The 27,641-nt window shown below is 47.4% G+C and overlaps 3 protein-coding genes across 3 annotated transcripts; 2 read left to right on the top strand and 1 right to left on the bottom strand.

Annotated features, from left to right (window-relative positions):
- Positions 1 to 6,191: 6,191 nt before the first annotated feature.
- LOC123094437 (probable CCR4-associated factor 1 homolog 11) lies at positions 6,192 to 8,026 on the top strand. Its single transcript, XM_044516445.1, has one exon. It carries the CDS (start codon positions 6,408 to 6,410, stop codon positions 7,311 to 7,313), a length of 906 nt encoding a protein of 301 aa, XP_044372380.1. The 5' UTR covers positions 6,192 to 6,407; the 3' UTR covers positions 7,314 to 8,026.
- A 1,143-nt stretch (positions 8,027 to 9,169) lies between these two features.
- LOC123091064 (probable U3 small nucleolar RNA-associated protein 7) lies at positions 9,170 to 15,391 on the bottom strand. Its single transcript, XM_044512463.1, has 8 exons — positions 15,106 to 15,391; positions 14,593 to 14,716; positions 14,385 to 14,474; positions 13,603 to 13,735; positions 13,004 to 13,122; positions 11,612 to 11,679; positions 11,287 to 11,335; positions 9,170 to 10,624 (listed from the first exon to the last, which is right to left on the bottom strand). The coding sequence occupies exons 2-8, from the start codon at positions 14,704 to 14,706 to the stop codon at positions 9,602 to 9,604; spliced, it is 1,596 nt and encodes a 531-aa protein (XP_044368398.1). The 5' UTR covers positions 14,707 to 14,716; positions 15,106 to 15,391; the 3' UTR covers positions 9,170 to 9,601.
- A 1,688-nt stretch (positions 15,392 to 17,079) lies between these two features.
- Positions 17,080 to 22,361, top strand: LOC123091063 (probable E3 ubiquitin-protein ligase ARI2). The gene is made up of 5 exons (XM_044512462.1): positions 17,080 to 17,329; positions 17,945 to 17,977; positions 18,111 to 18,411; positions 20,915 to 21,398; positions 21,471 to 22,361. The coding sequence occupies exons 1-5, from the start codon at positions 17,180 to 17,182 to the stop codon at positions 22,114 to 22,116; spliced, it is 1,614 nt and encodes a 537-aa protein (XP_044368397.1). The 5' UTR covers positions 17,080 to 17,179; the 3' UTR covers positions 22,117 to 22,361.
- The last annotated feature ends 5,280 nt before the right edge of the window (positions 22,362 to 27,641 follow it).

Below are 27,641 nucleotides of genomic sequence, written 5' to 3'. Positions count from 1 at the left end.
ACCAGGTACGCCACACTTGGCCTCACTACTAAACTCGGCCTTTTTGCTTTTTATTTTCCAGTTGTTGTTCAACCTTTGCAAATGATGAGAGGAAGACAAGGAGAATGATGCAATATTGTAAGTCGCATCCCTATTTTTCATTTATTTACCTTTATGCTTGACTCCCTTTTTCTTGGTTTAATGCACGATATGTTTGCAGTATCTAATTATAGTTTAGGGTAGAATATGTATTAATCCTGTTTTTTCTTATGGAAATGGCAGGAGCATTGCCAATGCATCTACTTATTGGACGTGGACTGTCATATTCTCATCGGCATATCAAATATATTTCTTTATAGCAACGCCATGGATTTCCTATCATGTTTAGCTTCACTCCAACGCAAGCTACACCCCCACCTCTCTCTCATGGAATTTTTACAAAACACTATCTGTAGATTATGTGAATTGCATGATGTATTGCTCTCGTGCATAGGCACGTATATATAATGTACAAAGGTGGGCCACGGACCTCAACTATACAAGGAACTAGGAGGCGGGCCCAATACACAATATGCACATAACATATATACTCAACACCCCCCCGCAGTCGAAGCGGCACCGCGGCTGACGCAAAGACTGGACCGGAACTCCTCAAATGACGCCGTAGGCAAGCCCTTGGTCATGATATCTGCAAATTGTTGGGAAGTAGGAACGTGTAAAACACGAATATGGCCAAGGGCCACCTGTTCCCGAACAAAGTGAATATCCAACTCAATATGCTTGGTCCGTCGATGATGCACCGGGTTAGCGGAGAGGTAGACCGCCGAGACGTTGTCGCAGTAGACCACCGTGGCACGGTCAACAGGGCAAGAGAGCTCCTGAAGCAGCTGGCGAAGCCACGAACACTCGGCGACGGTGTTGGCCACCGCACGATACTCAGCCTCAGCACTGGAACGAGAGACCGTAGGCTGCCGCTTGGACGACCACGAGATGAGTGAGGGTCCAAGGTAGACACAATAGCCCGAAGTGGAGCGACGAGTGTCAGGGCAGCCCGCCCAGTCTGCATCGGAGTAGGCGGTGAGGGCAATGTCGGCGGAGGCGTGAAGCATGACGCCAAGATCCATAGTGCCACAGATATAGCGAGAATCCGCTTGACGGCAGCCCAATGAACGTCGCGAGGAGCATGCATATGAAGACACACCTGCTGCACGGCATACTGGATCTCCGGTCGAGTCAGAGTGAGGTACTGGAGAGCACCAACGATAGACCGATAGAAAGCAGCATCCGAAGCAGGAGAACCATCTGTGGCAGAAAGCTTGGCCTTCGTATCAACAGGTGTGGCGGCGGGCTTGCAGTTAAGCATGCCGGCGCGCTCGAGGAGCTCATGAGCGTACTTCCGCTGATGAAGGAAGAAGCCATCCGGACGGCGCACCACCTCGACACCGAGGAAGTAGTGCAAAGGACCCAAGTCCTTGATGGCGAACTCGGCGCGAAGACGAGCCGTGAGCTGACTGAGGAGACCAGCTGTACATGCCGTCAGGATGATGTCGTCGACATAGAGCAGCAAGTAGGCCGTGTTAGAGCCCTGATGATAGACAAAGAGCGAGGCGTCCGAGCTGGTAGAGCGGAACCCAAGCTGGTGGAGAAACGCCGCGATGCGCTGGTACCAAGCGCGCGGAGCCTGCTTGAGTCCGTACAGGGACCACGAAAGCAGGCACACGTGGTCGGGAAGCGCCGGGTCAACAAACCCAGTGGGCTGCTGGCAGAAGACCTGCTCCTCGAGGTGACCATGGAGGAAGGCGTTAGAGACGTCCATCTGGTGCACCGGCCAAGCACGGGAGACCGCAAGGTGGAGAACCGTGCGTATCGTGCCGGGTTTGACGACTGGAGCGAAGGTGTCGGTGAAGTCGATGCCAGCACGCTGTCGGAAGCCACGAACGACCCATCGCACTTTGTAGCGATCAAGGGTACCATCAGGACGGAGCTTGTGTTTAAAGACCCACTTCCCGGTAATCACGTTGGCGTGCCGGGGACGGGGAACAAGCTGCCACGTCCGGTTGCGCAACAGGGCGTCAAACTCCTCTTGCATCGCAGCCATCCAGAGCGGGTCACGAAGAGCGGCTCGAATGGAGGACGGCAACGGCGACAGCTCAGAGGTGGACGCCGCATGGACGTAGTCATCCGTGGCGTAGCGCGAGCTCGGGCGAAAAACGCCCGTACGGGCGCGGGTGACCGGACCGGCCACAGGCGCCGACGGGGCCTGGGGCGCCGAGGGGCCGCAGGGGCCGCGGGCACCGGGTGCGCCGGGGGGGGCCGCGGGCGCCAACATCGGGGGCGCCAATATCGGGGGCGCCGGGGGGCGCAGGCACCGAGGGCACCGCGGGCGCCAACGTTGGGGGTGCCGGGGGCACCACGGGGGCCGCGAGCGCTGGGGGCGCCAGCGCCGCGGCTGTAGGAGGCGTCGCATGCGGAGGGCGCGCTTCAAAGCCAGGCGGCGGGCCAAGAGAGGCGCGCGAGCGCCCTGGGAGAGGCATCGAGGAGCCCGCGTCACCAGTGGCGGGAGGAGCGGCCGGGGGTACCTGGTGAAACGGAAACACATGCTCATCAAAGTAAACGTGCCGGGAAGTGAACACACGGTGGGAGATAGAATCGTAGCACCGATATCCCTTGGAGTTGGAGGGGTACCCGATGAAGATGCAAGCGACAGATCAAGGTGCAAGCTTGTGAGAAGCAGTGTCAGCAGTGCTGGAATAGCAAAGGCACCCAAAAATACGCAAGCCATCATAAGATGGGGGCGTACCAAAGAGAAGATGGTGAGGTGCGTAGTTCCACCATGGGCGGCAGGGTCTAATGTTAAGGAGAAGTGATGCAGTGGCGAGTGCGTCCGGCCAGAAACGAGGCGCCAGGTTAGCATGAAACAGGAGCGTGCGAACGCAGTCGTTCAGAGTGCGAAGGACGCGTTCGGCTCGACCGTTCTGCTGTGAAGTATACGGGCATGTGAGACGAAAAACTGTGCCGTGATGCGACAGAAAAGTGCGGAAAGCAAGGTTGTCAAACTCTTTTCCATTGTCAGTCTGAAGAGCAAGGATGGGACGCCCAAAGTGCGTGCGGACATAGGAGTAAAAAGCTGTCAAGATAGAGAGTGCATCCGACTTTCTGCGCAAAGGAAAAGTCCACACATAGTAAGAATAATCATCAAGAATGACCAGATAATATAAATAGCCCGAGTTACTAGGAACCGGAGAGGTCCACACATCACTATGAATCAACTGAAAAGGAAAAAAAGCAATGGTGGTGGAATTATTAAATGGCAGGCGAACGTGTTTGCCGACTCGACAGGCATGACAAGTGTGATCCTCGATCTTATTGCAAGTGAAACTGAAACTCCTAAGAATATGACGAAGTGTGACGGGGTTGGGGTGACCTAAGCGAGTGTGCCAGAGATCAACTCCAGCGGAGAGAGCGACCGGTGCGGTGGTGGTGGATGAGGGCGAATGCACCGGATATAGCTCGTCGGGGCTGTCACATCGGTGAAGTACCATCCTGGTTCGAGCGTCCTTGACACTAAAACCAAACTCGTCAAATTCAACAGTGACAGGGTTTTCACGAGTGAAATAACGAACGGAGATAAGATTCTTAATAAAATGAGGAGACACAAGTATGTTAGACAAAGATAAAGGCATAAAAGTAGAATGAAAATAAGTGTGCCCAACATGTGTGATAGGAAGTGTGGAACCGTCGCTGACAATGATGCGGCGGTCGGTGGAGACAGGAGTGAAGGAGGCAAGATTACCAAGATGAGCAAATATGTGAGCCGTAACACCAGTGTCCATGTACCAATCACCACCTCCAGTGTAGTTATTCGGCGTAGGAGCGGCATGCAGCCCGGTGAGGAGCACCGGGTCCCAGGGCGCCGGCGGCAGGGTCGGTGAGGGAGACGGAGGCGACATTGGGAAACCGTAATCGCCGCTTAGCTGCGGCGGTGGGTACTCTCCATACGACTGCGGAGCCGTGTAGTATGCATGAAGTGCGGGAGGATCGTACGGTGTGGATAGTAGCCCCGGCGGCAATTGCGGTGCCCGGTAGGCCGGATGATCCACCGAAAAAATCTGCTGGCCCGCTGACGACCCCCACCAATACCCGGAAGACCCGTACATGGGCAAAGCTCCGTACGCACCGTGAGTGGGAACGGGCGCGTGGGGACCGGAGGGCGCCAGCGGCGGGGCGATGACAGATTGGCTAAAGAGCGCCGGCGGCGGAGCCGCGACAGAGGGCGCCGGCGGCGGGACGGCAGTAGCGGCGGCGGACGGTCCGGTGGACGCCATTGCTGACGACGTGCCTTGCTGCATGGCGAGTGACGAAGCGTATGGCCCCGTGGGCGACGCGCCTGGTTGCATCGCGGGCTGCATGGCGCCGTACACGTAGCCATGCATGGCACTGTATAAAGCTGTAGGCGCTGCTGGCCCCGCGGACGACGCGCCGTATGGCCCTGCTGGCGACGCGTCTTGCTGCATGGCGGGTGACGAGCAGTATAGCGGGCGAGGCGAAGCTAGCAAGCGGGCGACGCGATGCTACACGAAGGACTAAGCAATCGGATCTCAAAGAACGAGTTGATTTGTGGAATTGCTCACGTACTAGAAGTACTGATATGGTTTGACTGGGTCTTCACGTGGAGCTGGCGATGCGGGGCGATGCGGGGATTGCCTAGCGATGCAAGGCGCGGCTAGCAAGTGTGAGGCGCGACGGCAGTACGGGTGCGGCGGCGCGGGAGGGAAGCAGGCGGGAGGCTCGAAGGGAGCAGCGGCCTGCAGATGGATGCGGCGGCGCGGGAGGAAGGGGACGCGCGGCGGCAAGGAGGAGCGGCGGCGGCCGGCGCAGGAGGTGCGCACGGGCGGCGGCGGCATGGTGGCGGCGGCGCGTGAGGAGGCGCGCGGCGGCGGCAGCGGAAGACTAGGTTTAGAACCTAAAAACTGATACCATGTAGATTACGTGAATTGCACGATGTATTGCTCTCGTGCATAGGCACGTATATATAATGTACAAAGGTGGGTCACGGACCTCAACTATACAAGGAACTAGGAGGCGGGCCCAATACACAATATGCACATAACATATATACTCAACACTATCAATGAGACTGAACCTCGTGTCTCAGATTTTGTTTCAATGAGACTGAACCTCATGTCTTTTGGATTTGTCGTTGACTTTTCCATTTATTCGAGGCCCAATCAAGAAAGTTCATGTAATTTTCTGGCTGAATTTCTTTGCCTACCTACCCGGGACACTTTTATATTGAGAATTATAGTTGGTGCATTTAAGATATGAACATATGTTTGGTACAAGGTAATTATGCCAATAGCGTATTTTGGGGATTATTAATACACTTGAATTCTTAAAAGACACTCTTTTCGACCCATAGCAGCAAGATTTTGGTCTTCAACTCTTTTGCAGGAAAAGTGCTACTGATAATACAAAGGTATACATGAAATGATAGAATACTGAAGAGTTGATCAGCTCAACTCCGTTGAAATATCTTAAGAGGATGAGATAAATGCCTTCGCAAAAAAAAAACATAATGTACGCAATACCATCTGAAAGGAAAATTACTATCTCCGAGACTTCAACCACCTTATATGGAATGCCTCTGCCTATTGTTGACTCTCATTTGTGTGCCATATAGTACATTTATGTACTTGAGATAAGATGTAACATTCTAAAGTTATGCTGTTTATATCACCTTACGTTATCTGTGATATCGGGTTATTCCCATTTAATACAATTTTTCATTAATTGTCCATATTTCTATGGAAAACAACATCGTTTATAAATGATGCAAGAGCATATTTATCTTCATATATATTAATCATGTGTGCTTGGACACAAGTTGTATTGTTCTTATTCATGTGGACTTCTAATCTATAGTTTTTCAACTAATGTTTCACGCATTTATCTCGTGATTTTAGCATGTGTTCCCGCAGCAACGCGCAGGGTATCATCTAGTTCATACAAAGATAAAGGATGTCAAGTGTCAACTCAAGAAGTAGCTAAATTTAACTAGAAAAATAAAGGGCAAAAAGATAAACGATTTTATTTTATTTTTTTCAAAGTGAGAGCATGTTATTTCAGGACAAAAATTTGCTGCGTCCTTTCCCACCGTTGTCTCATGTGGCATGTCCACATGGACTCAAATACTACTTGCCAGTGGAGAGATCATGATAAACAAGATCATGATTGTTTGTTCTTGGCAAACCGCTTAGCTTCTCTGAATTACAGCCGGTCCGTGTCCCACCACCGCAATAGCCTTCCTCGTCCGACTACGACTACGACTCCACTCCCTCTCCTTCCTTATAATGCCAACACACCACCCGCCTAGCTAACACGAACGCAAAGCTACAAGCTTCTCTGGTTGATTAGAGGCGTCCATCGGCATGAACCCGGCCGCCGGTATGTTCCCAATGTTTCCACCGCCACCGCCGCCACCTTTCCACTACGCGTTCCCGATGCAGCCCCCGCCGTACTTCTACCATGCACCAATGTCGCCGGTATGGCCGTCGTCGCCGGTCCCTGTGCTCTCCGTGTGGGCGTCCAACTTCAAGTACGAATCGGCCAACCTCCGCCACGTCGCCAGGAACGCCCAGTACGTCGCCATCGCCCTGCACTACCCGGGCGTTGTCCACCACCCCGACCAGGACCACAACGCCCTCACCGCCGAGCAGCGCTACGCTCTCGTGAAGGCCAACGTGGACGACCTGAAGCCGCTCCAGCTCGGCATCGCCCTCTACGACAGCGACGGCGGGTACCTCGCCGCCTGGGAGTTCAACCTCCGCGACTTCCGCCCCCAGGCCGACCCGCACGACGAGAACTCCCTCGCGTACCTCGCCGGCCGCGGGCTCGACGTCGGCGCGCTCCGCGACCACGGCGTCAGTGCCGGCATGCTAAGCAAGAAGCTGTTTGAATCCGGCCTGGTCGGCGCTCGGCGTGGGCGGTCGCGGAGTTGGATCACCTACGCTGGGGCTTATCACGTCGCGTACCTGCTCAAAATTGTCACCGGCGGCGCCCCGCTGCCGCGAGACGTGGCCGGGTTCAACGGCGCCGTGCGGCGTTACCTCGGCGACCAGGTCTATGATGTGGCCACGATGGCGGCCGGCTGCCCGGCCATGCCACTGGGGTTGGAGCAGATCGCCGATTACCTCGGCTTCCATCCGCCGCTGGGGAGCCCTCGCCTCGCAGCTGCCGCCGGCGTGCGCGCGCTGCAGGTCTTCATGCGGCTGAAGTACGTAGAGCTCGGCGGCGACGTGCGAAAATACCGGGGTCTTCTTAAAGGCCTGCACTAGCTAGGTCGATCTCACACCAACAATGCTGAGCCGAGAATTCGAAGCTCGTGCAAGAAGATTGTTGCTGACCAGCTGCGTCCATGGTAGCTCTGATCAAGTCCTTGGAAGTCCCAAGTCTGAAGGATTCCGTTTCAAAAAAAAAAGTCAAAAAAAATAGTACTCCTTCCTATCGAAGAGAGTACTAAACCAGCAACACTTAACATGGATCAAAGAGAGTACTACAGTTTTACAGTCCTCTTAGTATTATAGTATATAGTTTTTAAAAAGACTTCAAGCATTAGATTTCGGTAATGTCCGAAAAATTCCGTTTCAGTGAAGTTTCACAGTTTTCTCAACAACAAAAAAGTTCAGGTAACAGGTAGCAAGGAAGTACAGAGAGTTCGGCGGTGGCGTGGAGAGGTACCGACTTACAGGCATCCCCTACGTCGATCTGTCGATAATTCAAAGTTGGTGCAAGGAAGACTGATGCCGACTTGCATCCATTGGTAGCTCTGATCAAGTTCTTGAAGTCTGAAGAATTATTAGTACTCCACTTTTGAAATTCAAGTATTAGACTTTGTTTTTTTTTCAGTATAGCTTCATAGTAATGTTGCCCATGTAATCGCAAAAAATATGTTATGAAGTTATAGTATAAAGATACCCAGTTCCTTTTTTTTTGAAACACTACCTAGCAATTCTATTGAAGAAATATCTTTGTAAACTCTTTTGTTATCTTCTACTCCCGCTGTCCCAAAATAAGTGTCTCAACTTTGTACTAGCACTAGTACAAATTTGTACTAAACTCAAGACACTTATTTTGGGACAGAGGGAGTAGTATACAAGAAAAGTTGTTATGCAATTTGCTCGTCGCACTTTCGAAAAAATAGTAATGTTGCCAGGTAGCCGAATCAAGTCATAAATATATGCGTCATATTTTTCCAAGACACGTCACGCTAAGCTGCACCCTTCTACAGGAGAAAGGAAAATGAAATATCATTGCTAATTACTTCCTCGGTTCTCAATTAATCAACGTTCTAGTTATATTCTCAATTAACCGAAGCATGACACCAGAGAATTCATGGTGGCACTTGAAGCACCCGGGAAAATATCTAGTGTTACCAGCGCTACAATGCTCCCATTTCAAAAAATATCAAATTTAAATGTGTCAGAAAAAATCTAAAATTATCTGTGGATGTCCACAAGACATGTATGTATACAGCTCCTGAAATATTCAAGTCAAAATTCGGCATCCATAAAGAGAAACGGAAAGACAAATCCGGCATGGATAGCGTTGAGTTTTTACTTTTGTCCTTTCTGTATTTCAAATGCTGGATTTGTCGTTTTTGTATCTCTTTCTGTATTTCGAATTTTGATCTGAATTTTTTATAGGTTGTAGACATGTCTTGTGAACATCCTCATAAAAAATTGGATTTTTTTGACACACTTAGATTTGTTTTTTATTTTTTTCACCTGATATTTCCCCTAAAGCACCAACCCCAGATCGTCTGCTTCTTTCTGCACGCATGTGCTAATTCTTGCGATTGAGCTCTCATGAAATTACTACCAAATCTGAATTATCTCATCATCCGTTGGTTTGAATTTTTATTCTGATTTCGGTTGTTTTCAGTTGGTGGCTTGTTGGATCATACTTGCAAATGGAAGAGAGCTGGAACTGTGCAATTTGATTACATCTACTTAACCTTTTCTGAACCAAACACATTCTAGGTTGTACTCCCTCCGTCCGGAAATACTTGTCATCAAAATGAACAAAAAGAAGTGTATTTAGAACTAAAAACACGTCTAGATACATCCTCTTTTATCCATTTTGATGACAAGTATTTTCGGACGGAGGGAGTAGCATTCAAATGCACATGGTATTTGCACAATAAAGTTGTGTTGAACCACCGAAAAGGCTCCACCAATACATCAAATAAACCACTCAAGCCCCAGCCTAACCTATTCATACAAGATAATAGGATGTCCAACTCAAGAAGTGAGCTAAATTTCAACTAGAACATAAGTTATTTCGGGACAAAACTTTGCTGCATCCTTTCCCACCGTTGTCTCATGTGGCATGTCCACATGGACTCAAATACTACTTGCCAGCTACTCCCTCCGTTCCTAAATATAAGTCTTTGGAGACAATCCACTATGAACCACATACGGATGTATATAGATGCATTTTAGAGTGTAGTTCATTCATTTTACTCCGTATATGGTTCATAATGGAATGTCTCCAAAGACTTATTTAGGAACGGAGGGAGTACATGATAGACGATACTACAGCACAAACTGCTAGATAAACAAGATCATGATTGCTTGTTCTTGGCAAACCGCTGCAGGGCCTTTGGCAGCTCGGCCTTGTCGCCTACCCGCTGTTTCTTGTCGGGATGCCCGCCGATTTCCTTGTACTGGTCCAGTAGAGGCCTCTTGGCTCTGAGGACCTCTTCTTCCTTCTTCTTGGCCCGCTTGCTGGGTTTGCTCCTGCCCTTGGTCTTATTCTTCACCTTCGTGCTCTTGGCGGCCTCCACCGCATCTTCAATCTCCTCTTCAACTTCTTTTTTGGTCTTCTTCTCTTTCTTCTTTGGCTGTCTCACGTTACCGATCATATTTGGGTTGAGCATCACAGTCTCCGGCTGAAGCTTATTGAGGAGAGCATGCACCTCCCTCTCCCTCCTTTGCTTGGCAGTCTCCACAGGGTTCTCAACAAAGGTATCAAAGTTGGCCTCGCCTGATCCAGGAACGAGAATGGAAGAAAACCCCGTGGAGTGCCCAATCGAACAGATATCCTCGTAAGGGCGGAACAAAACCTTCCCGACCTGATATCCCTTTACCATCCTATGCTTCATATAAACTTTATAATCATGGCCCCCCACATCCCTGTATATCTCTACTAGGGATCCATTACTGGCGGCCAACAACCCCTTCTGGCTGAAATCCAAGGACTCAGCTCGTGCAGCGTGTGTATGCACAACCTCGTACTTCCTGAGATCCCAAATCTTAATCTTCTTGTCAACACCTGCAGTTGCCATAAGATGACCACCCCTCTCAAATGCAACAGCAGTCACATGGCCATTATGGCACAGCATTGTGACAAGTGGCTTCACGCTGGTTGGCTTCCACATGGTAACTTTGCCATCAGCATGCCCAAGGCCAATGACAGCGTTGTACGGATTTACACGCATAACATCTGTAGGCCCTAGACCTGTCCTGTGATTTGCAATCATCTCGCCGGTGCTCATATCTTGGTAGTGGAGCTGCCCAAAGCTGTTTATCGATGCCAAGAGGAAGTGTTTATCCAGAAACTGAAGTTTCAGCGCTTCGCCATGTTCCTGTGAAACAGAAGAGTGGTCACAGATCAGAGAAGTTACAACTGTATTTCGGAAATGTCATGCCTTCGATATATATACACCTAGTGCAAGTTGGATGATGAACAGCTCTAAAATTATGCTTCTACAGCTTAAGAAATAAAAGCATTTTCAAAAGAAATCACCAAACAATAAACTTGCAGTAGCTTGAATGTTCAGTTAGTATACAAATAATTTCATCTCGGAATGCCCTCTGGGAAAAATATTTATATTCCTTAACTGAGGAACAACCTAACTCGGCTCATCGAGGTTCGGTCCAGAACCACATGTGGTCCGGATGCTACTTTACTAGTTCTCCAAGTTAAGTACGAACCAGCACATCGCAGTAGCTTAACTGTTTAGTACAAAATGAGTTTTATTGAGATGAGCTCATTTAGGACCAAATCGTTTTGACGTAGCTACATAAATAACTGAGGTATATCAACATATCATTCTCAGTCCTGCAGAATTCATAAGAAAAAGGGAATGGGAATATTCTATCTTCTGTTCTACTATTATCTAGTCTTTTCACATAATGAATGCAAGCATGTGTTAAATGATAAAACAGCATTGCAGTCAATTCTGATAATCATCAATAGTTAGAGCATAGTTACCAAGAACTGCAAAGGTGTTCAAATTTCAATTACCTTCAAACAGTGAATTTCTGTGCCATGACGATTGTATATGTAGGGGTACCTGTTTCGACAATATTCTTGTTAAGGACTCTAGAAAGTCAAAGAAATGGTACCAAATTCAGCATGAGTGGTCAAAACAACTCTTCAAGGTTCATGATAGCATATAACTACATATAGAATAATGTAGTGAATCATGCAGGCATGCTGCATAACTCTAGCTAGGTGGCCGGAAATCAAACTAGTGTGGTAACAGCTAAGACTAGCAGAAGAAACATGTTGATATATATTATGAGCAAGGGATATATATCGCAAAGCTTGAACAGAGTCAAGAAATTACTTCTTCTGGGCGACTGCAAAGAGTTGCTCATTGTGTAAGAATGCCACATCGCGCACAGTTTCCCTCACCTATAAAAAGAGGATCAGAGAAGTAAAGTATATGCATAAAGTGCAACAAAAGCGTCTAGTCAATGTAATTATAAAAGAGTAGGATTTGACCAGGTAGAAATGATAGGAGAAATCATTTTCTTTAATCATCATCAAACGTGAACGCAAGATAGTTTTGTGACAATAAAGACAATCAAGGTCCAAAACACACAATTAGGCGCTGCCTAGGCGCTCCATGGTGCGGTGCTACAGCCCTAGGCTGCCAGCAAGGTCCTCCCGTGAGGAATCGACATCCTCTGGCAGCAGAGAAGAGGCGGCAGCGACATGAGGAGCAGCAGCTCTGCAGCGAGAAGAGGAGTGACTGCGGCACGAGGAGAATTACGAAGTGAAGGCACCCTCGTGAAGCAGAAGATGGACAATTGGACATGCATGGGGGCAGCCCCTCTAGCAGATATGCGGACAATTGGGATACATGAATGTTTTAGATGGATGCCTAGATGGCTTGGTAAAGGTAGGGTCCCACACGAGCAAGAAATCCCCATATTCATGACATCAGAACATCATCTTCCCAGACCCCATACTCCCCCTACAGCCACGACATGGAGGCTCGCTGCTGCGGCGACTGTGAAACTTCATGCTGCTGCAATGACCTGGACCGTAACTCCACCTTCACTTCTCCCTCACTCTGCTCTGTAATTCTAGCCCTCAGATGCAATGTACTGAGCTCAGGTGTCCGGTTGCCTACTTCCTGCCACGTTCCAGGTGGCCGCCTAGGCCCATCGCCCGCCTAGAACAGAGTCTTTTTTGAACCTTGGGAACCATTGCAGTAAATATGCACAAAAAACCCGACAGGAAGGCAATGGAAAATTTTGTGAGGACTTTTCAGTTTCTTAGGAAAAAACTAAACTGAACTCGGCCTATTTGATCTGAATTTTAGCCGCTAGCAATCAAAGCATATGAGCAAAAGTCAACTAGATCTAGTTCCCTGCCCTCAACATCCACACCTTCCATCAACTAAAAGTTGCATCATCTTTAATTGCGATTAGATAAAATAGCCATCTATGAGCATACTTTATCTTCTGTCCATATTGCTCAATGTATTGTAGCCTTGGTCAGCATATTTTTATTTTTCTCATACGAATAGAATCAAACTCAAACCTTCTGTTAGTTTCTTGGTTGCATGGAAGGCACACACTTCTATTACAACTGCATTTTGACTAAAATTTAAGATCATACTAGACCAGGCTTGCCAGCTTAATTTTCAAGAAAAGCGCTAAACTTCAAATGGTGAATGTGTTCCAAAAATCCAACATGCTGGGAAACTGCTAAAATACTGTGAGCTGACCTGAAACTCCTTGATGAGATCCATACTCAACATATCCATCATACCAATATGACCTTTTCGCCCACCTACTATCATGTAGCGACCATTTGAGGTGTACTCTAGAGTATAAGGACCAAGTGCTGCATAAAAAGAGCTAGTTAGCCCCCTTAACTCAATTTTCATAAATTATTAGGGAAGTTGATAGTCAGCATTCATCAATGGGCCAATATAGATATTAGATATATATCTGTCAGAACATACGAGCACAGAAAAACTCTCGTCAATTATTCAAATAAGTAAAACTGTTTAATGACAAAAACCTGTAGTGTCAATAACTCTATGTTGTTGTGCTTATAAGCATTAAAAAAAACTAACTAATGGCCTTCTTTCACGTAAACAATAAGAAGAGTATAAGTCTTACAAAGACAGACCAAATAAGTATCAGGAAATAAAATACTTCAATTTGGAAATGCTAATCAGCTAACTGTACCACACAAGAACATAAGTATCATCAGTGGTGTTTCATATCAACATTTGTATTGTACGTTGTTGTTATTGGTACTGGATCATGTAGCGATGGTGGCACAGCTTCAGAGAACACAAAACTATTACATATTTACCAGGTAAGACCATATCAAATGGTTTTCTTGCACTCGAAATGTCGACAATGCTAGCTATCTGTGGCTGCGTAAATCTATATGTCTTCTCCAAATCTTCAGGCTCCAAGTAGCCCCCCTCAATAGGTAAAAACCACTGCAAATTGAGATGGCAACAAATCAGTAAAATGGAAAGTCCCCCATGTTTGCAAAAGTCAAATTCGAAATATGTTAAGTACGAAGATCAAGAAGCATAAGGTGGCCATATAATAAAAATAGATACAGCAGGGAATTTCAATTGGTCCAGTGGTATATTGCTGCCAATAAGCACCATAAGTTCATGCAATAGTCCATCAAAGAGGCACAAAAATGATAGATATGTCGATCATTACTCATGAGGTAGTATGAATTAACCTAAAGGAAGTCCAAAAAGAGTATCAGCAATACAGTAAATTTACTTTCTGCACAGTAGATGCATAAAAAATACCGAGCAATCTTTCATTGACTAGCACCTCTTTGGGAAGAACACCAAATAAACCCATGTCACACTAAACATGTAGGGTAAATCCTATAAATATAAGTCCATCATTTCATCCAAACAGGTCCACATTATGCCAGTGAACAGCTAAAGACCACTGGAAAACTAAAGATGAGCTATATGATAGAATATCATATTGTAGTAAATCAACAGTACAGAATACCAGATTCCATCAAATCATGCCCACTGTTATTCAGCTACTTATATATGTGTAAGTTGCAAAAAAAAAAAATCAGAGAAATTCTACAATAAATCCACAATACCGCACCTTTTCAGCTTGCGCAGCAGCTTTGGCAGATATTCCGATTAACTTCTCTTTTCCGGTGAGCTGCCCTTTCAATTTCTTATCACGCAGAGCCTGCAACGGAATCACAATGAAACAAAAATGCCAATACACGCTTTTCAATCAGCAGAAATAGAGAAGCAACTAGCGCTGAACATCAACGACTACACTTGTAGGAGAGTAATTATCCTACCGCCAAATTAGCAGCCTTCCCCCGCGAAAACTTGACCACCTTCATCTCCATTTCATCCACAGAGTTTTGGTGGTTCTTCATCTCTTTGGGATCTTCCTCGGTAGGGATCCCCATCCTGCTCACCCTGGATGGAAAGTAGAAATAGCGAGACGATGCGTGAGCAAATACAAACGAAGCTACTTTTCAAAACAAAACTCGAGTGGATATCATGAAATTGACGAGTTAAATTAGCAGCAGCAACATTCTTCTAGCATGGCTTCTACTGGACGAAAAAAATAGACTGCTACTCCACCAGATCTGGCTTTTCTTTCGGTTAGTGAGATGTGGAAACCGAAATTTGCACCTGAAATAGTAAAACCGAAAATTCTACAGAAGATGAAAACGCAGACTTTCAGTTTCAGACTTTGTCACTTTGAGCAGGATTGTGTTTCAATTTTTGGCAGCGTAACATCTTGAATATGTAGCGTCAAGCACAAGAGGCATGGAGACAAGAAGTTTATAACAGTAGTAAACCTGAAAGTAGATGCGTCGGGCGACGGTCTTCTTCGGCGTGCTGGACTGCCGGTGCTGCGTAGCGGGGCAGGAGCCTGGAGGGGAGGAGGAGGAAGGCGTGGGGCGGCAGCGGAGGCGACGGCGAGGAAGGGAGTGTGGTGGCGGAGGGGCTAGCGAGGGCCTGTGTCGTCGGCGGCGGCGCTAGCGAGGGCCTGTGGTGGCGAAGCAGGCAGGGCAGCGCTTGTGGCGGCGGCACGCTGCGATGGCCGCTCGGGTGTGGGCGTTCGGGGAACTAGGGCAGGACCGCGGCAGCCTTCAGGCCTCGGGCCTTTAGCCAAACACAATGGGCCTAAACATCGTGGTGGTAATACTACTTCCGTTTTTTCGGTTAATCAGGGGTTAAACCCGAAAATGTGTACCAATTCGGTTTTTCTTTTTTTTCTCCGATAATTTTTTATTTTTTAGAAAAAATAAATTCATGATTTTTTTATATTTCCTGGACATTTTACAATTTTTTAAAAAATATGCAAACATTTCTTTAGATTCACGAAAAAAATCGTGACAATTTTTCAAAGTCGTCAATATGTTATTCAAACTTGTGAACATTTTCAAATGTTTATAAATACATTAAATGTTTGCGAATATTTTACACATTTTTAATAAATATTGTGGACATTTTCCAATTCATAAAAAATTAAGAAGCGCCAATATTTCCAATTTGTGAATATTTTTTCAAAGTCGCGAACATTTTCTAAGTTCATGGACATTTTTAAAATTCATGAAAAAAATCAAATTTGTAAACATTTGTAAAAATGTGTGAACATTATTTATTCAGCAACAAACAAAAAACAATATATTTTTTCCTAAGCGAGCATCCAAGAGAGGAACGAGTGCAAAAAAAAAACATAGCGAGCTGTGTGAGCGGTTTGAAGAGCGTTCGGGTGAACTTAAATGGATCACGGCCCAGCGTGTTGTAGAGGCAACTGGGCGCCTTAAGCCCTAAATAGGAGCTCCCGGTCAGAAGAGGTTTTAGAACCGCGTTAGGTCGATTGAGCATATATCTTGACAGGAAAGGCTAAGGACCTGCTGATACCGAATGTCATCTTCGTCGAATACGCAGCCTGGTTTTTCCATCAAAGTCCGTCGTGTATTTTCTGTAAATGGTCAGTCGCAACTTGAAATTCGAGTCTTATAAGATCTCCGATTAAAATTTACATGGAGTGACAAAAGAGTGAGGAGTCGGGTTAGCATCACATAAACAAAACGATATCAAAACCAGATTTGATGGGGGCTTGACTGCTTCTTCCATACCGATCACTAGAGCTTCTTCTTTCTTTACCGTGTCGGTGCATCTCGTTGTAGCCGGTTCCTCTGCTAGGTATGGCCAAACTTACTGTAGTTTTGTTTATGATCAGGCTACTTACAGTAACATATTATGTTACCATTTCTCATTAACTACATGCCACACAAGCAAAAATTTCTCGAAGTGCGCTATGTTACTTGCTAAGTTACTTCCACTATGACTAGCCTAAAAAGTGCCACGCAACCTGGTCCGGACAATCTAGGCAAAGACAAGGCAAATCCAAAGAACCGACCGAGCATTTGCCGTTTCCGTGCTCCCCCCCCCCCCCCCCCCCCCCCGCTAGATCCAGCGACGGCGACCAGCCTACCAAGTTTCCCCGAAAGCAGCAGGTAATTCATTCGCGGTCCCGCCCCGAACGCTGAATGGGCGTGCAACTTCGTGCGCGACGACGCGGAAAAGCACACGACAGACAGACAGCGCTTCGCTTTCGGAACAACCGAACCACGTATGCAAATGCAATCACACGTCGGCACGTACGTCGGGTGTCCCGATGCCGACGATCGACGGGTGCAGCCGGCCGGTCCGGCTCGAACCGGAGCCCGGCTTTAATTAATAACCAACCACCGTATCGCGCACGCGCGCGTGGCGCCAGGCCTCGTGGCAGTCAAGTCAAACGAGTCCCCACAGCCCACCCCACCCCCCTGGCTAAATAATTAACAAACCCTCGGCAGCTCACTTCGCCGCCTCGCCTCGCCTCGCCTTTCCCCGCCCGCCACCGATCGCCCGCCCGCCATGGCCAGCGACGACGAGTCCTACCTCTACGACGACGACGAGGAGGACGAGGCGGAGGAGGAGGAGGATGACGGGCTGGAGGCGGACGAGGACGACGTCGGGCTGTTCGAGGTCGCCGCGCCGCAGCCGGAGCACCGCGCGGACCACTGGGTAAGCAGCGATCGGAGCAGGGGACTCGTAACAATCTCTCGTTTATCCGCTCGCGCCAACTCCAATCCAATCGCGCGCTCGTTCCGCGATGATGCCACCGCCGCCGAAATCGGCGCCGGATCGTCGAATCGTCCCGGCGAGGGTTTGGTGCCGTTTATAGCCGGCCGGCCGGTCTTAGAACCCTAACTAATCAATGCGATCTACTAGCTAGGAGTGTTTCTGGAAGAAAACAGTATAAGCAGCTGACAGCGTGGTTCGGTCCGCTGCAGTCTTGATGACGCATAGCTAGATTTGGTATTTTACCAGTAGGAATCACTATCAATTTTTCTCATGAAGAAAAGAAAATAATAATTAGTAGTACTAGTCAATCAATTCAGCTGCTCTTCCATGTAAAAATCGTCAGTTCAATTTTGCATTCACTCGCTAGATGGTGTCTGGTTGATTTCGCCTGCCGTTTTGTGTTTGCTGAACTGCATCGAAAACAGCATAAAAAAAATCCTCTTTGGCCATTACCAAAAGGGAGAAAATCAATTTACTGATTACTACTACTGTCATTTTGATAAAACTTACCGATGATTAAATCAATTTAACTCTTAATTACTTCCATTGCTGCAGGCCATCACGAGAAAGTCCCTATCAGCTGCCCAGGTGAACCAAACGGCCGGCAGTGGTTAAGAATTCAGACTATGCGTACAGCCAGCTCATGACTAATCCCACATCATGCATGAATGCCATTTTTGGTTTGACTGCTTGCCACTCTTCTTCCTTATCCACCCTACAGCAACAAGATGTGTCCATGGTCATGAACTTGGTGAACATAGAGCGGCACAACGCCCGCGCTCTTCTCATGCACCACCGGTGGAAGATGGACCGCATCCACGACTTCCTCGAGGGCAGGGGGCGTGAGGGATTGTTCAGGGAGGCTGGAATTGTGGTGCCGCCGGAGCACAGCACGGCGGCTCGTGCAAGGGCGCCGCCTCACAAGAAGCCCCGAACTGTCACGTGCAACGTCTGCTTTGAGGACGTCTCCCGGCCGTCCGATGTCTCCACCATGGACTGTGGGCATTGCTTCTGCAACGACTGTGAGTACCCGCCCCTGTTTCTGTTGCCCCCAAGCAACTGTCTTCGTGCAGTTACTTTGCTTGATTGGAACCTACATTTGGTAGGATTTAGCATCACTTGTGATTTTCTTGTCACGAAAATTATAGAGGAAAGAAAACTTCGATTGATATTTCGATTGTCAAGAAAATTATAGAGGAAAGATAACTTAACTGTAACCTTCATTTGGTAGGATTTAGCATCACTTGGGCTGTAGTGTGCTTAATTGAGTCCAAGCTCACTACGGTTAATCAGTTCACTGTCACTGGAATTCTGGGATTATGTTTGTTTTGTCGCGCTCCTGGCCGTTGGCTCGGCGGGTGTATCATTGTGGCTTGACGGTCGAGCTGCGTTCAGGTTTCTAGCATGCAGATTGACACTTTTGATGTCACGATCAATCTCTCGGTGGACCGGCAACCTGCCTCGATGAGTTGCGGCATGTTAGGGCGGCATCCCCAGGCCTATGTATCGTCACCGGTGATTTCAACTTAATTGTGGAGGCCTCTGCGAAGAGCAACGATTTGCTCAACCGGCGGATGATGGGCCGCTTTTGGTGCCTCCTAAATGACCTTGAGGTGAAAGAGGCGCCCCTCCTAGGCCGTCCATACACGTGGAGCAACGAGCGTCGCGTTGTTAGTTAGTGAAGACCGATGGATGGTTCTCATCTGCGAATTGGGATGCTAGCCATCCTAATTGCCTTCTCCAGGCGATATCCTCCTCCTTGCCTGATCACTACCCAATCATGCTTTCAACGAATGTTGTGTTTTGCCGTAAGTTGCGCTTCCACTTTCAGGCCTTTTGGCCCAAGTTTGGTGTTCTCCAGGAGGCGGTTGCTCGCGGCTGCGGCTCGGTGATGCCTCACCGTAACCTGTGCATTGACCTGTTCGTGCGGCTAAAAGCCATGGCCAAAGAGCTACCTAGGTGGAGTGGCCGGAGGATTGGGAATATTAAAGAGCAGCTTCTCCTGGCCAATGAAGTCATGCGGCTTATGAAGGTCACAATGGACTTCCGGCAGCTCTCGGCAGGAGAGTTCTCTCCTGGCCGACGGATCAAGAAGACGATCTTGGGTCTGGCCTCCCTTCAGAGGACGATCGCGCGTCGGCGGTCGCGTATTCTTTGGCTTCGTGAAGGGGGTGCCAACACGGAATTCTTCCATGTCCATGCTAGCTCCTGGAGGAAAAGGAATCACCTTTTTAGGCTGCGGAAGGGGGATGTGCTCACCTCCTCCCAGGGTGAGATGGAGGATCTCGTTGCAGCGCACTTCGGGGATCTCATCGGGGTCCCTGCTGTGGGGGAATGCTTGCTCAATTTGGCAGCGATGGAGCTGTGATCTGTGGACGCAGAGCCTTTGGAGTGTTCCTTCTCGGAGGAGGACATTGGGAATGCCATTCACGCCCTCCCATGAGACAATGCACCAGGCCCTGATAGGTTATCCGCCAGGTTCTACCAATCTGCGTGGCCCAAGTAATGCGCGCGGTGCGCGCGTTCGATGCCAGGGACAGGCGTGGCTTTGCGAAGCTTAAAGAGGCATATATCATTCTGCTTCCTAAGTGCGATGGTGCTGTGGATGTCAAGGATCATCGTCCGGTGAGCGTGGTGCATAGTTTTGCGAGAAATCTCGCTAAGGCCATGTATTTGCAGCTTGCTCCTTCGCCGCCGAGGCTCATTGCACCCAACAAGAGTGCCTTCATCGGTGGCCGTGCTATCACAGATAACTTCATGCTGGTGCAGCAATAGATCGGTTCTCTGCATTGGCACAGGAGATCATGCTGAAATTGGATATGGCCAGGGCCTTTACTGTTGGAGGTGCTGCGGAGACGTGGCTTTGGCAGGTGGTGGCTATCGATGGCTAGCACCCGGGTTCTCATCAATGGCAGCGCGGGGGAGCCTTTTTGGCTTGCAGGGGGCTGTGGTAGGGGGTCCCGCTCTTCCCCCTGCTCTTCATCATCATCATGGATGTGTTCTCGGCGATTTTCGACAAAGCGGAGGCCCCTGGCCTGTTTGTTCCCCTCGAGCAGTGAGGCATTAAGCACAGTCATCACTAATACAAGTTTTGAGAAATTCTTTAAACCCCTCTAAAACCGAGGATGTAGAGACGCCCATAGAAAGAACAGAGGATTAGAAATCCAATTCAGATTTTGTTCCACAAACTCGAGAAACAAAATGCATAAATTTGAACTAGCTATGATCCACAGTCGGCTTCTGTTTTAAATTTACGGTATGTTTGAAACATATTCAGTTTTTTCAGATTTATTTTAAGTCTTGCAGCACCACAAGCCCCGTTGTACCATCATGAGGCTAATTTTTCTTCTTCATTTTCCACTGAAACTGGGGCTTTGCACCATCATGACACTGAATAGCACAAATTATATTTCATGAACAAACCATAGCCTTAATACTGTGCGTTAATGTAAATATTGTCAGGCATGAGCTTTCTAACCTGGTACATTTGCTTACCGTGGCACTTGTTGAATCTCTTCTGTTCAGGTTGGACGCAGCATTTCTTGGCGTCCCTGGGCAACGGCAAGAAACACATCCACTGCATGCAAGTGAAGTGCCCGGCCATCTGCGACGACTGCACCGTGCGGCGCCTCCTTGGCCGCAAGTACCCCGACGCCGCCAAGCGCTTCGACAACCTGGTCCTCGACTCGTACCTGGACAACAACGCGTCGGTCAAGTGGTGCCCGAGCGCCCCGCACTGCGGGCGCGCGATCCGTGTGGTGGACGCCAGCGAGCGGTACTGCGAGGTGGAGTGCCCCTGCGGCGTGAGCTTCTGCTTCAACTGTGCGGCGCCGGCGCACTCGCCATGCCCGTGCCCCATGTGGGACAAGTGGGACGCCAAGTTCCGCGGTGAGTCGGAGAACCTCAAGTGGATCGCCGTCAACACCAAGAGCTGCCCCAAGTGCCTCCGGCCCATCGAGAAGAATGGCGGCTGCAACCATGTCAGCTGCCCATGCGGCCAGCACCTCTGGTACGTACCGACAGCCTCTTCCTCTCTTTCACCTTGAGCTTGCTGATGTCTATGGTGACTACGTGCATACAGTTATGCGTGCGGCGGGCGGCTGGATACGCTGCACAACTGCAACCGGTACGACGAGGCCGGGCACGCCAACTACGACAGCATCAGGCGGCAGATGCTGCGGTACACGCACTACTGCGACCGGTTCAACGTGCACGTCAACTCGCGCAAGGTGGAGCAGACGGATCTGTGGCCGGCCATCCAGAAGAGGGCCGTGCTGCTGGAGTCGGCCACCGCCATCCGGCCGCTCATCCGGGAGGCGAGCTGGATGGCCCGCGCGCACCGGACCCTGCTGGCGTCGCGCCTGGTGCTGGCCCGCTCCTACGCCTTCGCCTACTACATGTTCGGCGACGAGGTGCGCACCTACCCGTCGGAGAAGGCCAACCTGCCCATCGCCAAGGTCCTGTTCGAGGACCAGCAGTGGCAGCTGGAGGAGAACGCCGAGAAGCTGTCCAAGGTGCTCGCCGCCGAGGCCAAGCCCGTCGTGGCCGAGGAGGAGGTCCTCCGGGCCATGCAGGAGACCTCCAACCTCGCCAAGATCGTCGACACGCACTGCAGGGAGATGTACAAGTGCATCCAGGACGAGCTGCTGCCGCTGCTCCTGGAGCCCATGACCATCGCCCCTTATCGCCCCGACGGACCCGACAAGGCCAAGGATCTCCCGGCCTGATGGATCGCTTGGCGTGCACCGAGCACGCCTCCCTCCTATATGCAGAGCCGCTGGTTACCTTCCTACGGAGCTCGACCGGCAACAGCAAATTAGTTAGGCCAGCGCGTGATAATAAAACCTCCTAATTAGCTTAAGATAGAACTCATCATTATCTGTTGTTGGAATTGGTACTGGAAAAGACTGCCCGTGCGTTGCAACGGGACCACATTAACTTTAAGAATTCAATATCAATTATGTTAATATTACATTTAATATTCTCATACATATCAAGTGACATTGACGACCTTTTTACCATCAAATTCTCACACACACTCTCTCCCTCCCTCCTCCTCACTCTCTCTCCCCCTCTCCCTCTCTCTCTAACACACACACATATCCATCTTATTGGGTACGGGACCATAATCCATCTATTTCACACGCACACGCGCTAGTGCATAACAATATGGATTATAAAACAGGTTCAAGGTAGTAACAAGGATTCTTCTCATGCATTAATAAATAAATGTTCTGCACTGAAGACAAGATAACCAATTCCCAAAGTGCATCAGAGCATCACAGAACATTACTGGCAAGATAAATGCACGACGATACACCCGACTCATTTAATTAATATAATTAAATTATCAGTAAATTAGTCACCAAACTGCTCGGATGAACCGGAACAGAGCCAACATATATCATCCTAGACAAACGCAACATCAACCATTTAGTACTTTGGGGGACCGACAGGAGGATGCATGTAGAAGCGCTTCTTGCCTACGAATCCACAGTCAGAGAGAGAAATTGGAACCCATTCCCATCACCAACTGATAAAGAAAGCATGTAAGAAAATTGATATCGGCCAACTTGGATCTTCGGTGTTTGTCCGCCGGTATGGAGAATTTAGGAGGGTGGGTGCAGGGAGTGGCCTTGTGGATGATGGATGGAGGCGCGGAGGGATGTGGTCACCGGAAGGTCGAAAGCGGAGAGGGTCGGGCACGTTAGGTGGAGCCGGTGGTGCGCGACAACCGGAGGCGGCCCAATCGTGGGCGGCGAACCGACGATAGCCTCGGCCCATCTCTCGACGCAACAAAGATAGAGAGGGCGGCACTGTCGGTGCTCGAGGCCGCCGCTCGGCACCATCTACATCGAGGGGAAAGAGAGGCGAGAAAGCGATAGGGTGATACGGGGCTAGGGATTGCGGAGGAGGGTGGGGGTGTGCGATTTGAATGGATGGTTCTGCCCACCGTTTTCTTGTACGTGGCGGTGGAGACGGCGGCGTCCAGCCATGCAGGTGAGGCATGGGTCGAGCCGGGCACACGGCGAGGCGCAGTAGCAGAGGCGGGGGCGATTTTTTGCTACTGAGATGCAGGGTGTGGGATTGATCGTTCATGTTCTCTTTTCCTTTTTAACGGGAGATGGATGCGATTTTTTCACGAGAGGAGAGATGCGACCACGTACAGATTCCATAATAAATTATTAGGTCTATAACGGGATTTCTTTACAATGCGTTAAGATTTACATGTTAGTTTTCTTAATAAAGAAATGCACTGATGTAGGGATCGATTGATTCGGATAAGGAAAGATAGATTCGTGATCTTTTGTATGTTAGGAAATTAGTGGTTTGCAAGGAAAGAGTGGAGAGGAAAAGAACCAATGCGACCACGTATAGATTCCATAATAAATTAATTAGATCCATAATGGGATTTGTTTGCAATGCGTTAAGATTTACGTGTTAGTTTTCTTAATAAAGAAATGCACTGATGTAGGGCGCGATTGGTTCGGGTAAGGAAAGATATATTTGTGATCTTTTGTATGTTAGGAAATTATTGGTTTGCAAGAAAATAGTAGTACGAGGGGATGGTGGGAGGTGGGACGAATAAAAACCGAACGAAATTGGGAGGTGGGAGGGGGCGAGTAAAAACCGACAAAAAAACCAACGAAATTGTGAGGTGGGAGAGAGGATGAAAAAAACCAGGGGAGGTGGGAGGAGGACAAAAATAAACCGTACGAGGCTACCAACTGCTCTATTAGGAGTAGAGATTGTTTGTGAAAATAACATGCGACGACGACTTAGCGAGCGGATCCCCTTAAAAAAGACATAGCGAGCAGATTCCCTTAAAACTGGTAGAAATGGATACGATTGATGACATTGATAAATAGTGGTGAATGTTGGCATAATTTACTATCATCATGCATGGAAACGAATCATCAAGAAAAAGAATACTTCCTATTACTACACTCATAGGAAGCTTCCTAATCTCTGCTACCAAACAGTTTCTGCCCAAACAAGGAAGAAAAGTTATGGACGTGATTCGAAAGAAAACAAACATTATGAAGATTAATTAATTTAGATTTGATCTTTAGAGATTGATTGTGATTGATTCTTTTACATAAAGACATTACTAAATAATTTGCGTCAGTATGGAAAGTTCTGATCCGTTCAGTTTTTTTCGTTGTGTGAGAGGGTGAAGTGAAAATAAACCGATGAAGTGGGGGAGGCGACAAAAAAAATCTACGACAGTTAACCTACGAAAAAAAACCGGACGAAAGTGGTGGGACGAAAATTGACCGGCGAAGACTACCAACTGCTCCATTAGGAGTAGAGATTGGTTGGTTCGATTTTTTTGCGTGGAGGGAACTACCTGGGAGGTGGGAGGGAGTACGAAAATAAACCGTCTCGGCTGAGCGGGAGGTGGGAGCAAGTACCAAAGAAGTACCAAAAAAGACCGGGTGAGGTGGGACGAAAATAAAACCCGGAACGCGACCTACCAACTGAGACATTAGGAGTAGAGATGTTAACAAAAGTGCAGATCCCGTCCCACTCTTCACTTTTTGACAAAAAACTTCCGAATAGCAATCTTGGTGAGTGATCTCGACCGGGTTCGATCGGCATGGCGTGTCGTTCCTCCAGGAGTGGGTGCTGAGAGGAAGGATGGCAAACCTCCATTGTCAATCGGCCGGAGCTGCATCGTCATTTGGATCAGAGCATGGACGAAATCGAGATGGTAGAGGTTAAGGAATTTGTAGGACGTGAGGGTTTAGGGTGGGCATCACGAGAATTCACCCATATCTTGGGAGACGGCAGACCCGAGGTGCAGTCGTGTTCGTGCTTCAGGGGCTGCCACGTGCTGTCCTCGCCACCATCGCCTGTCGATGCCACTTCAGCGCCACGAGCATGGGACTGAGGGACGAAGGGAAGAGAAGGGAAGGAAGCGAGCTAATGACGTACCTATGTTTGGTATGTAATACCCTCCATTAAGAGTAGATATTTTCTTAAAATCGGTTATTTTATTTCTTAATTAATGTGATTGAGCAATTTAAGGTAAGGTTAATTAATTTAGATTTGATATTTAGAGATTGATCGTGATTGATTCTTTCACATAAAGACATTACTAAAAATAACTTGCACCAGCATGGAAAGTTATGATCCGTTAAGATTTTTTTCGTTGTGTGAGAGGGTGACGCGAAACTAAATCGGTGGGGTGGGGGAGGGACGAAAAAAAACCAGCGAAATAAAACGGGTGGGAGGTGGGAGGAAGTACCAAAGAAGTACCAAAAAAGACCGGATGAGGTGGGACGAAAATAAAACTCGGAACGCGACCTACCAACACCAACTGAGACATTAGGAGTAGAGATAACTTGCACCAGCATGGAAAGTTATGATCCGTTAAGATTTTTTTCGTTGTGTGAGAGGGTGACGCGAAACTAAACCGGTGGGGTGGGAGAGGGACGAAAAAAAAATAGCGAAATAAAACGGGTGGGAGGTGGGAGGAAGTACCAAAGAAGTACCAAAAAAGACCAGGTGAGGTGGGACGAAAATAAAACCCGGAACGCGACCTACCAACTGAGACATTAGGAGTAGAGATGTCTAGCCTATACCGAGACGTAGGGAAGCCTCGGGAGAGCGCAGATGGGCAGGTCCATGCGCACCGGGTCCGGATGCTACAACCTTGTTCTTTCATGTTTTTGTTTTCGGTTTTTCTTTAATGTTTTACTATTGTTTATACTTCATAATATTCAAAATAAATACTATATTATAAAAATCACTTTACATCAATAATTTGAAAAACAAAATGGTAACAAAGCATCTGAAAAATGTTAAGTATGCATAGAGAAAATGTTTCTCATGTATATGAAAAATGTATACAAAAAATATACAATGTGTTTGCAAAAAGTTGATCATGTATTTAAAAAATGTTAATCAAGCATTTGAAATAATATTTAAATAAGTGTTTGAAAAATGTTAATCAAGTATTTGAAAATTGTTAAATGTGTATAGAAAAAAAGTTGACCATGCAATAAAAAATTAATCTTGTACTTTCAAAATGTTAATCAAAGATTCAAATATGTTAAATGTGTATATAAAAAATATTGACAATGTATTAAAAAATGGTAATCAACATTTGAAAAAAAATGTTAAAGTGTGCAAAACAATGATGACCATGTTTTGAAAGAATGTTAATCTTGTATTTGAAAAATGTTTAACGTGTATTAGAAAAATGTATTAGCTATATACAAAAAATGTACGATGTGTATGAAAAAACTAGACAAAAAAAACATAAGTTTTCAAAAATATAAATCATATATTTCAAAAATGTTAAACATGTGTCTAAAAAATATTTCTTATGTATACGAAAAGTGTTGAATGTGTACTGAAAACATAGTTAACATGTGTCAAACAAAAAAAGCCCGACTAAAATCGACAAAAAACAAAGAAACCCAAAAAAGCAAATAAAAGGAAAAACTGAAGAAACCAACGCGAAAAAATGAAAACAGTGAAAACCAAGAAAGAAACAAAGAAAAACAAAGAGACCGATGAAAACCAAGAAAGAAACAAACAAAACCGGGATAATAAAACTCCCTAATTAGCTTTAGATAGAATTCATTATTATCTGTTGAAATCGATACTGGAAAAGACAGATGAAATTGGATGGATGTTAGTGGAACTCTTAGATTGAAAATACAGGTCTCCTTTAGCTACTCCGTCTCTACGATAAGTGGCTTACTTTCTCTTAGGTTAGGTTTGGGTTACTGGACTTATGGTATAAAAAGGTAGTTAAACACCAAAATTGGCTAGAAAAAGCTTATCATAATTCACTGCAATGCCAAATTAAGCCTTCGATTGTTGATATTGACTTGTATTTTGATGTTATATGAGGTAGGAGTATACATATTAGTAACAAAAATAGCCTAAAATTAATTGTTCTATTGTATTTACTATCCCCTCTTCATTTTTTATGGCTTGCTCTAAGGGGTGACTGTTGGCTTTGTCTGCTTTCGAGCAATATATTCAGTTCGGAGAACTCTCCCTCCGGTAACCCCCCCCCCCCCCCCCCCCCACACACACACACATGATTTTTCAAGTAGTAAAACGATATTAAAGTATGAACAGATAATCCATGTATCAAATGCTATAAACTAAGAAGGTGTGAATTACTTGAGCAGAGAGTTCTCGTCCAAAGGAAGGATTCAAATGCTTGATCAAATTTTCTCCCTCTGACCACTTCTGGAGTATTTGATAGCATGAGGCGGAAGGAATCAAA

This window comes from Triticum aestivum, chromosome 4B (genome assembly GCF_018294505.1).
Source record: "Triticum aestivum cultivar Chinese Spring chromosome 4B, IWGSC CS RefSeq v2.1, whole genome shotgun sequence".
Taxonomy (NCBI): domain Eukaryota; kingdom Viridiplantae; phylum Streptophyta; class Magnoliopsida; order Poales; family Poaceae; genus Triticum; species Triticum aestivum.
This window is presented reverse-complemented; position numbering and strand designations above follow the sequence as displayed.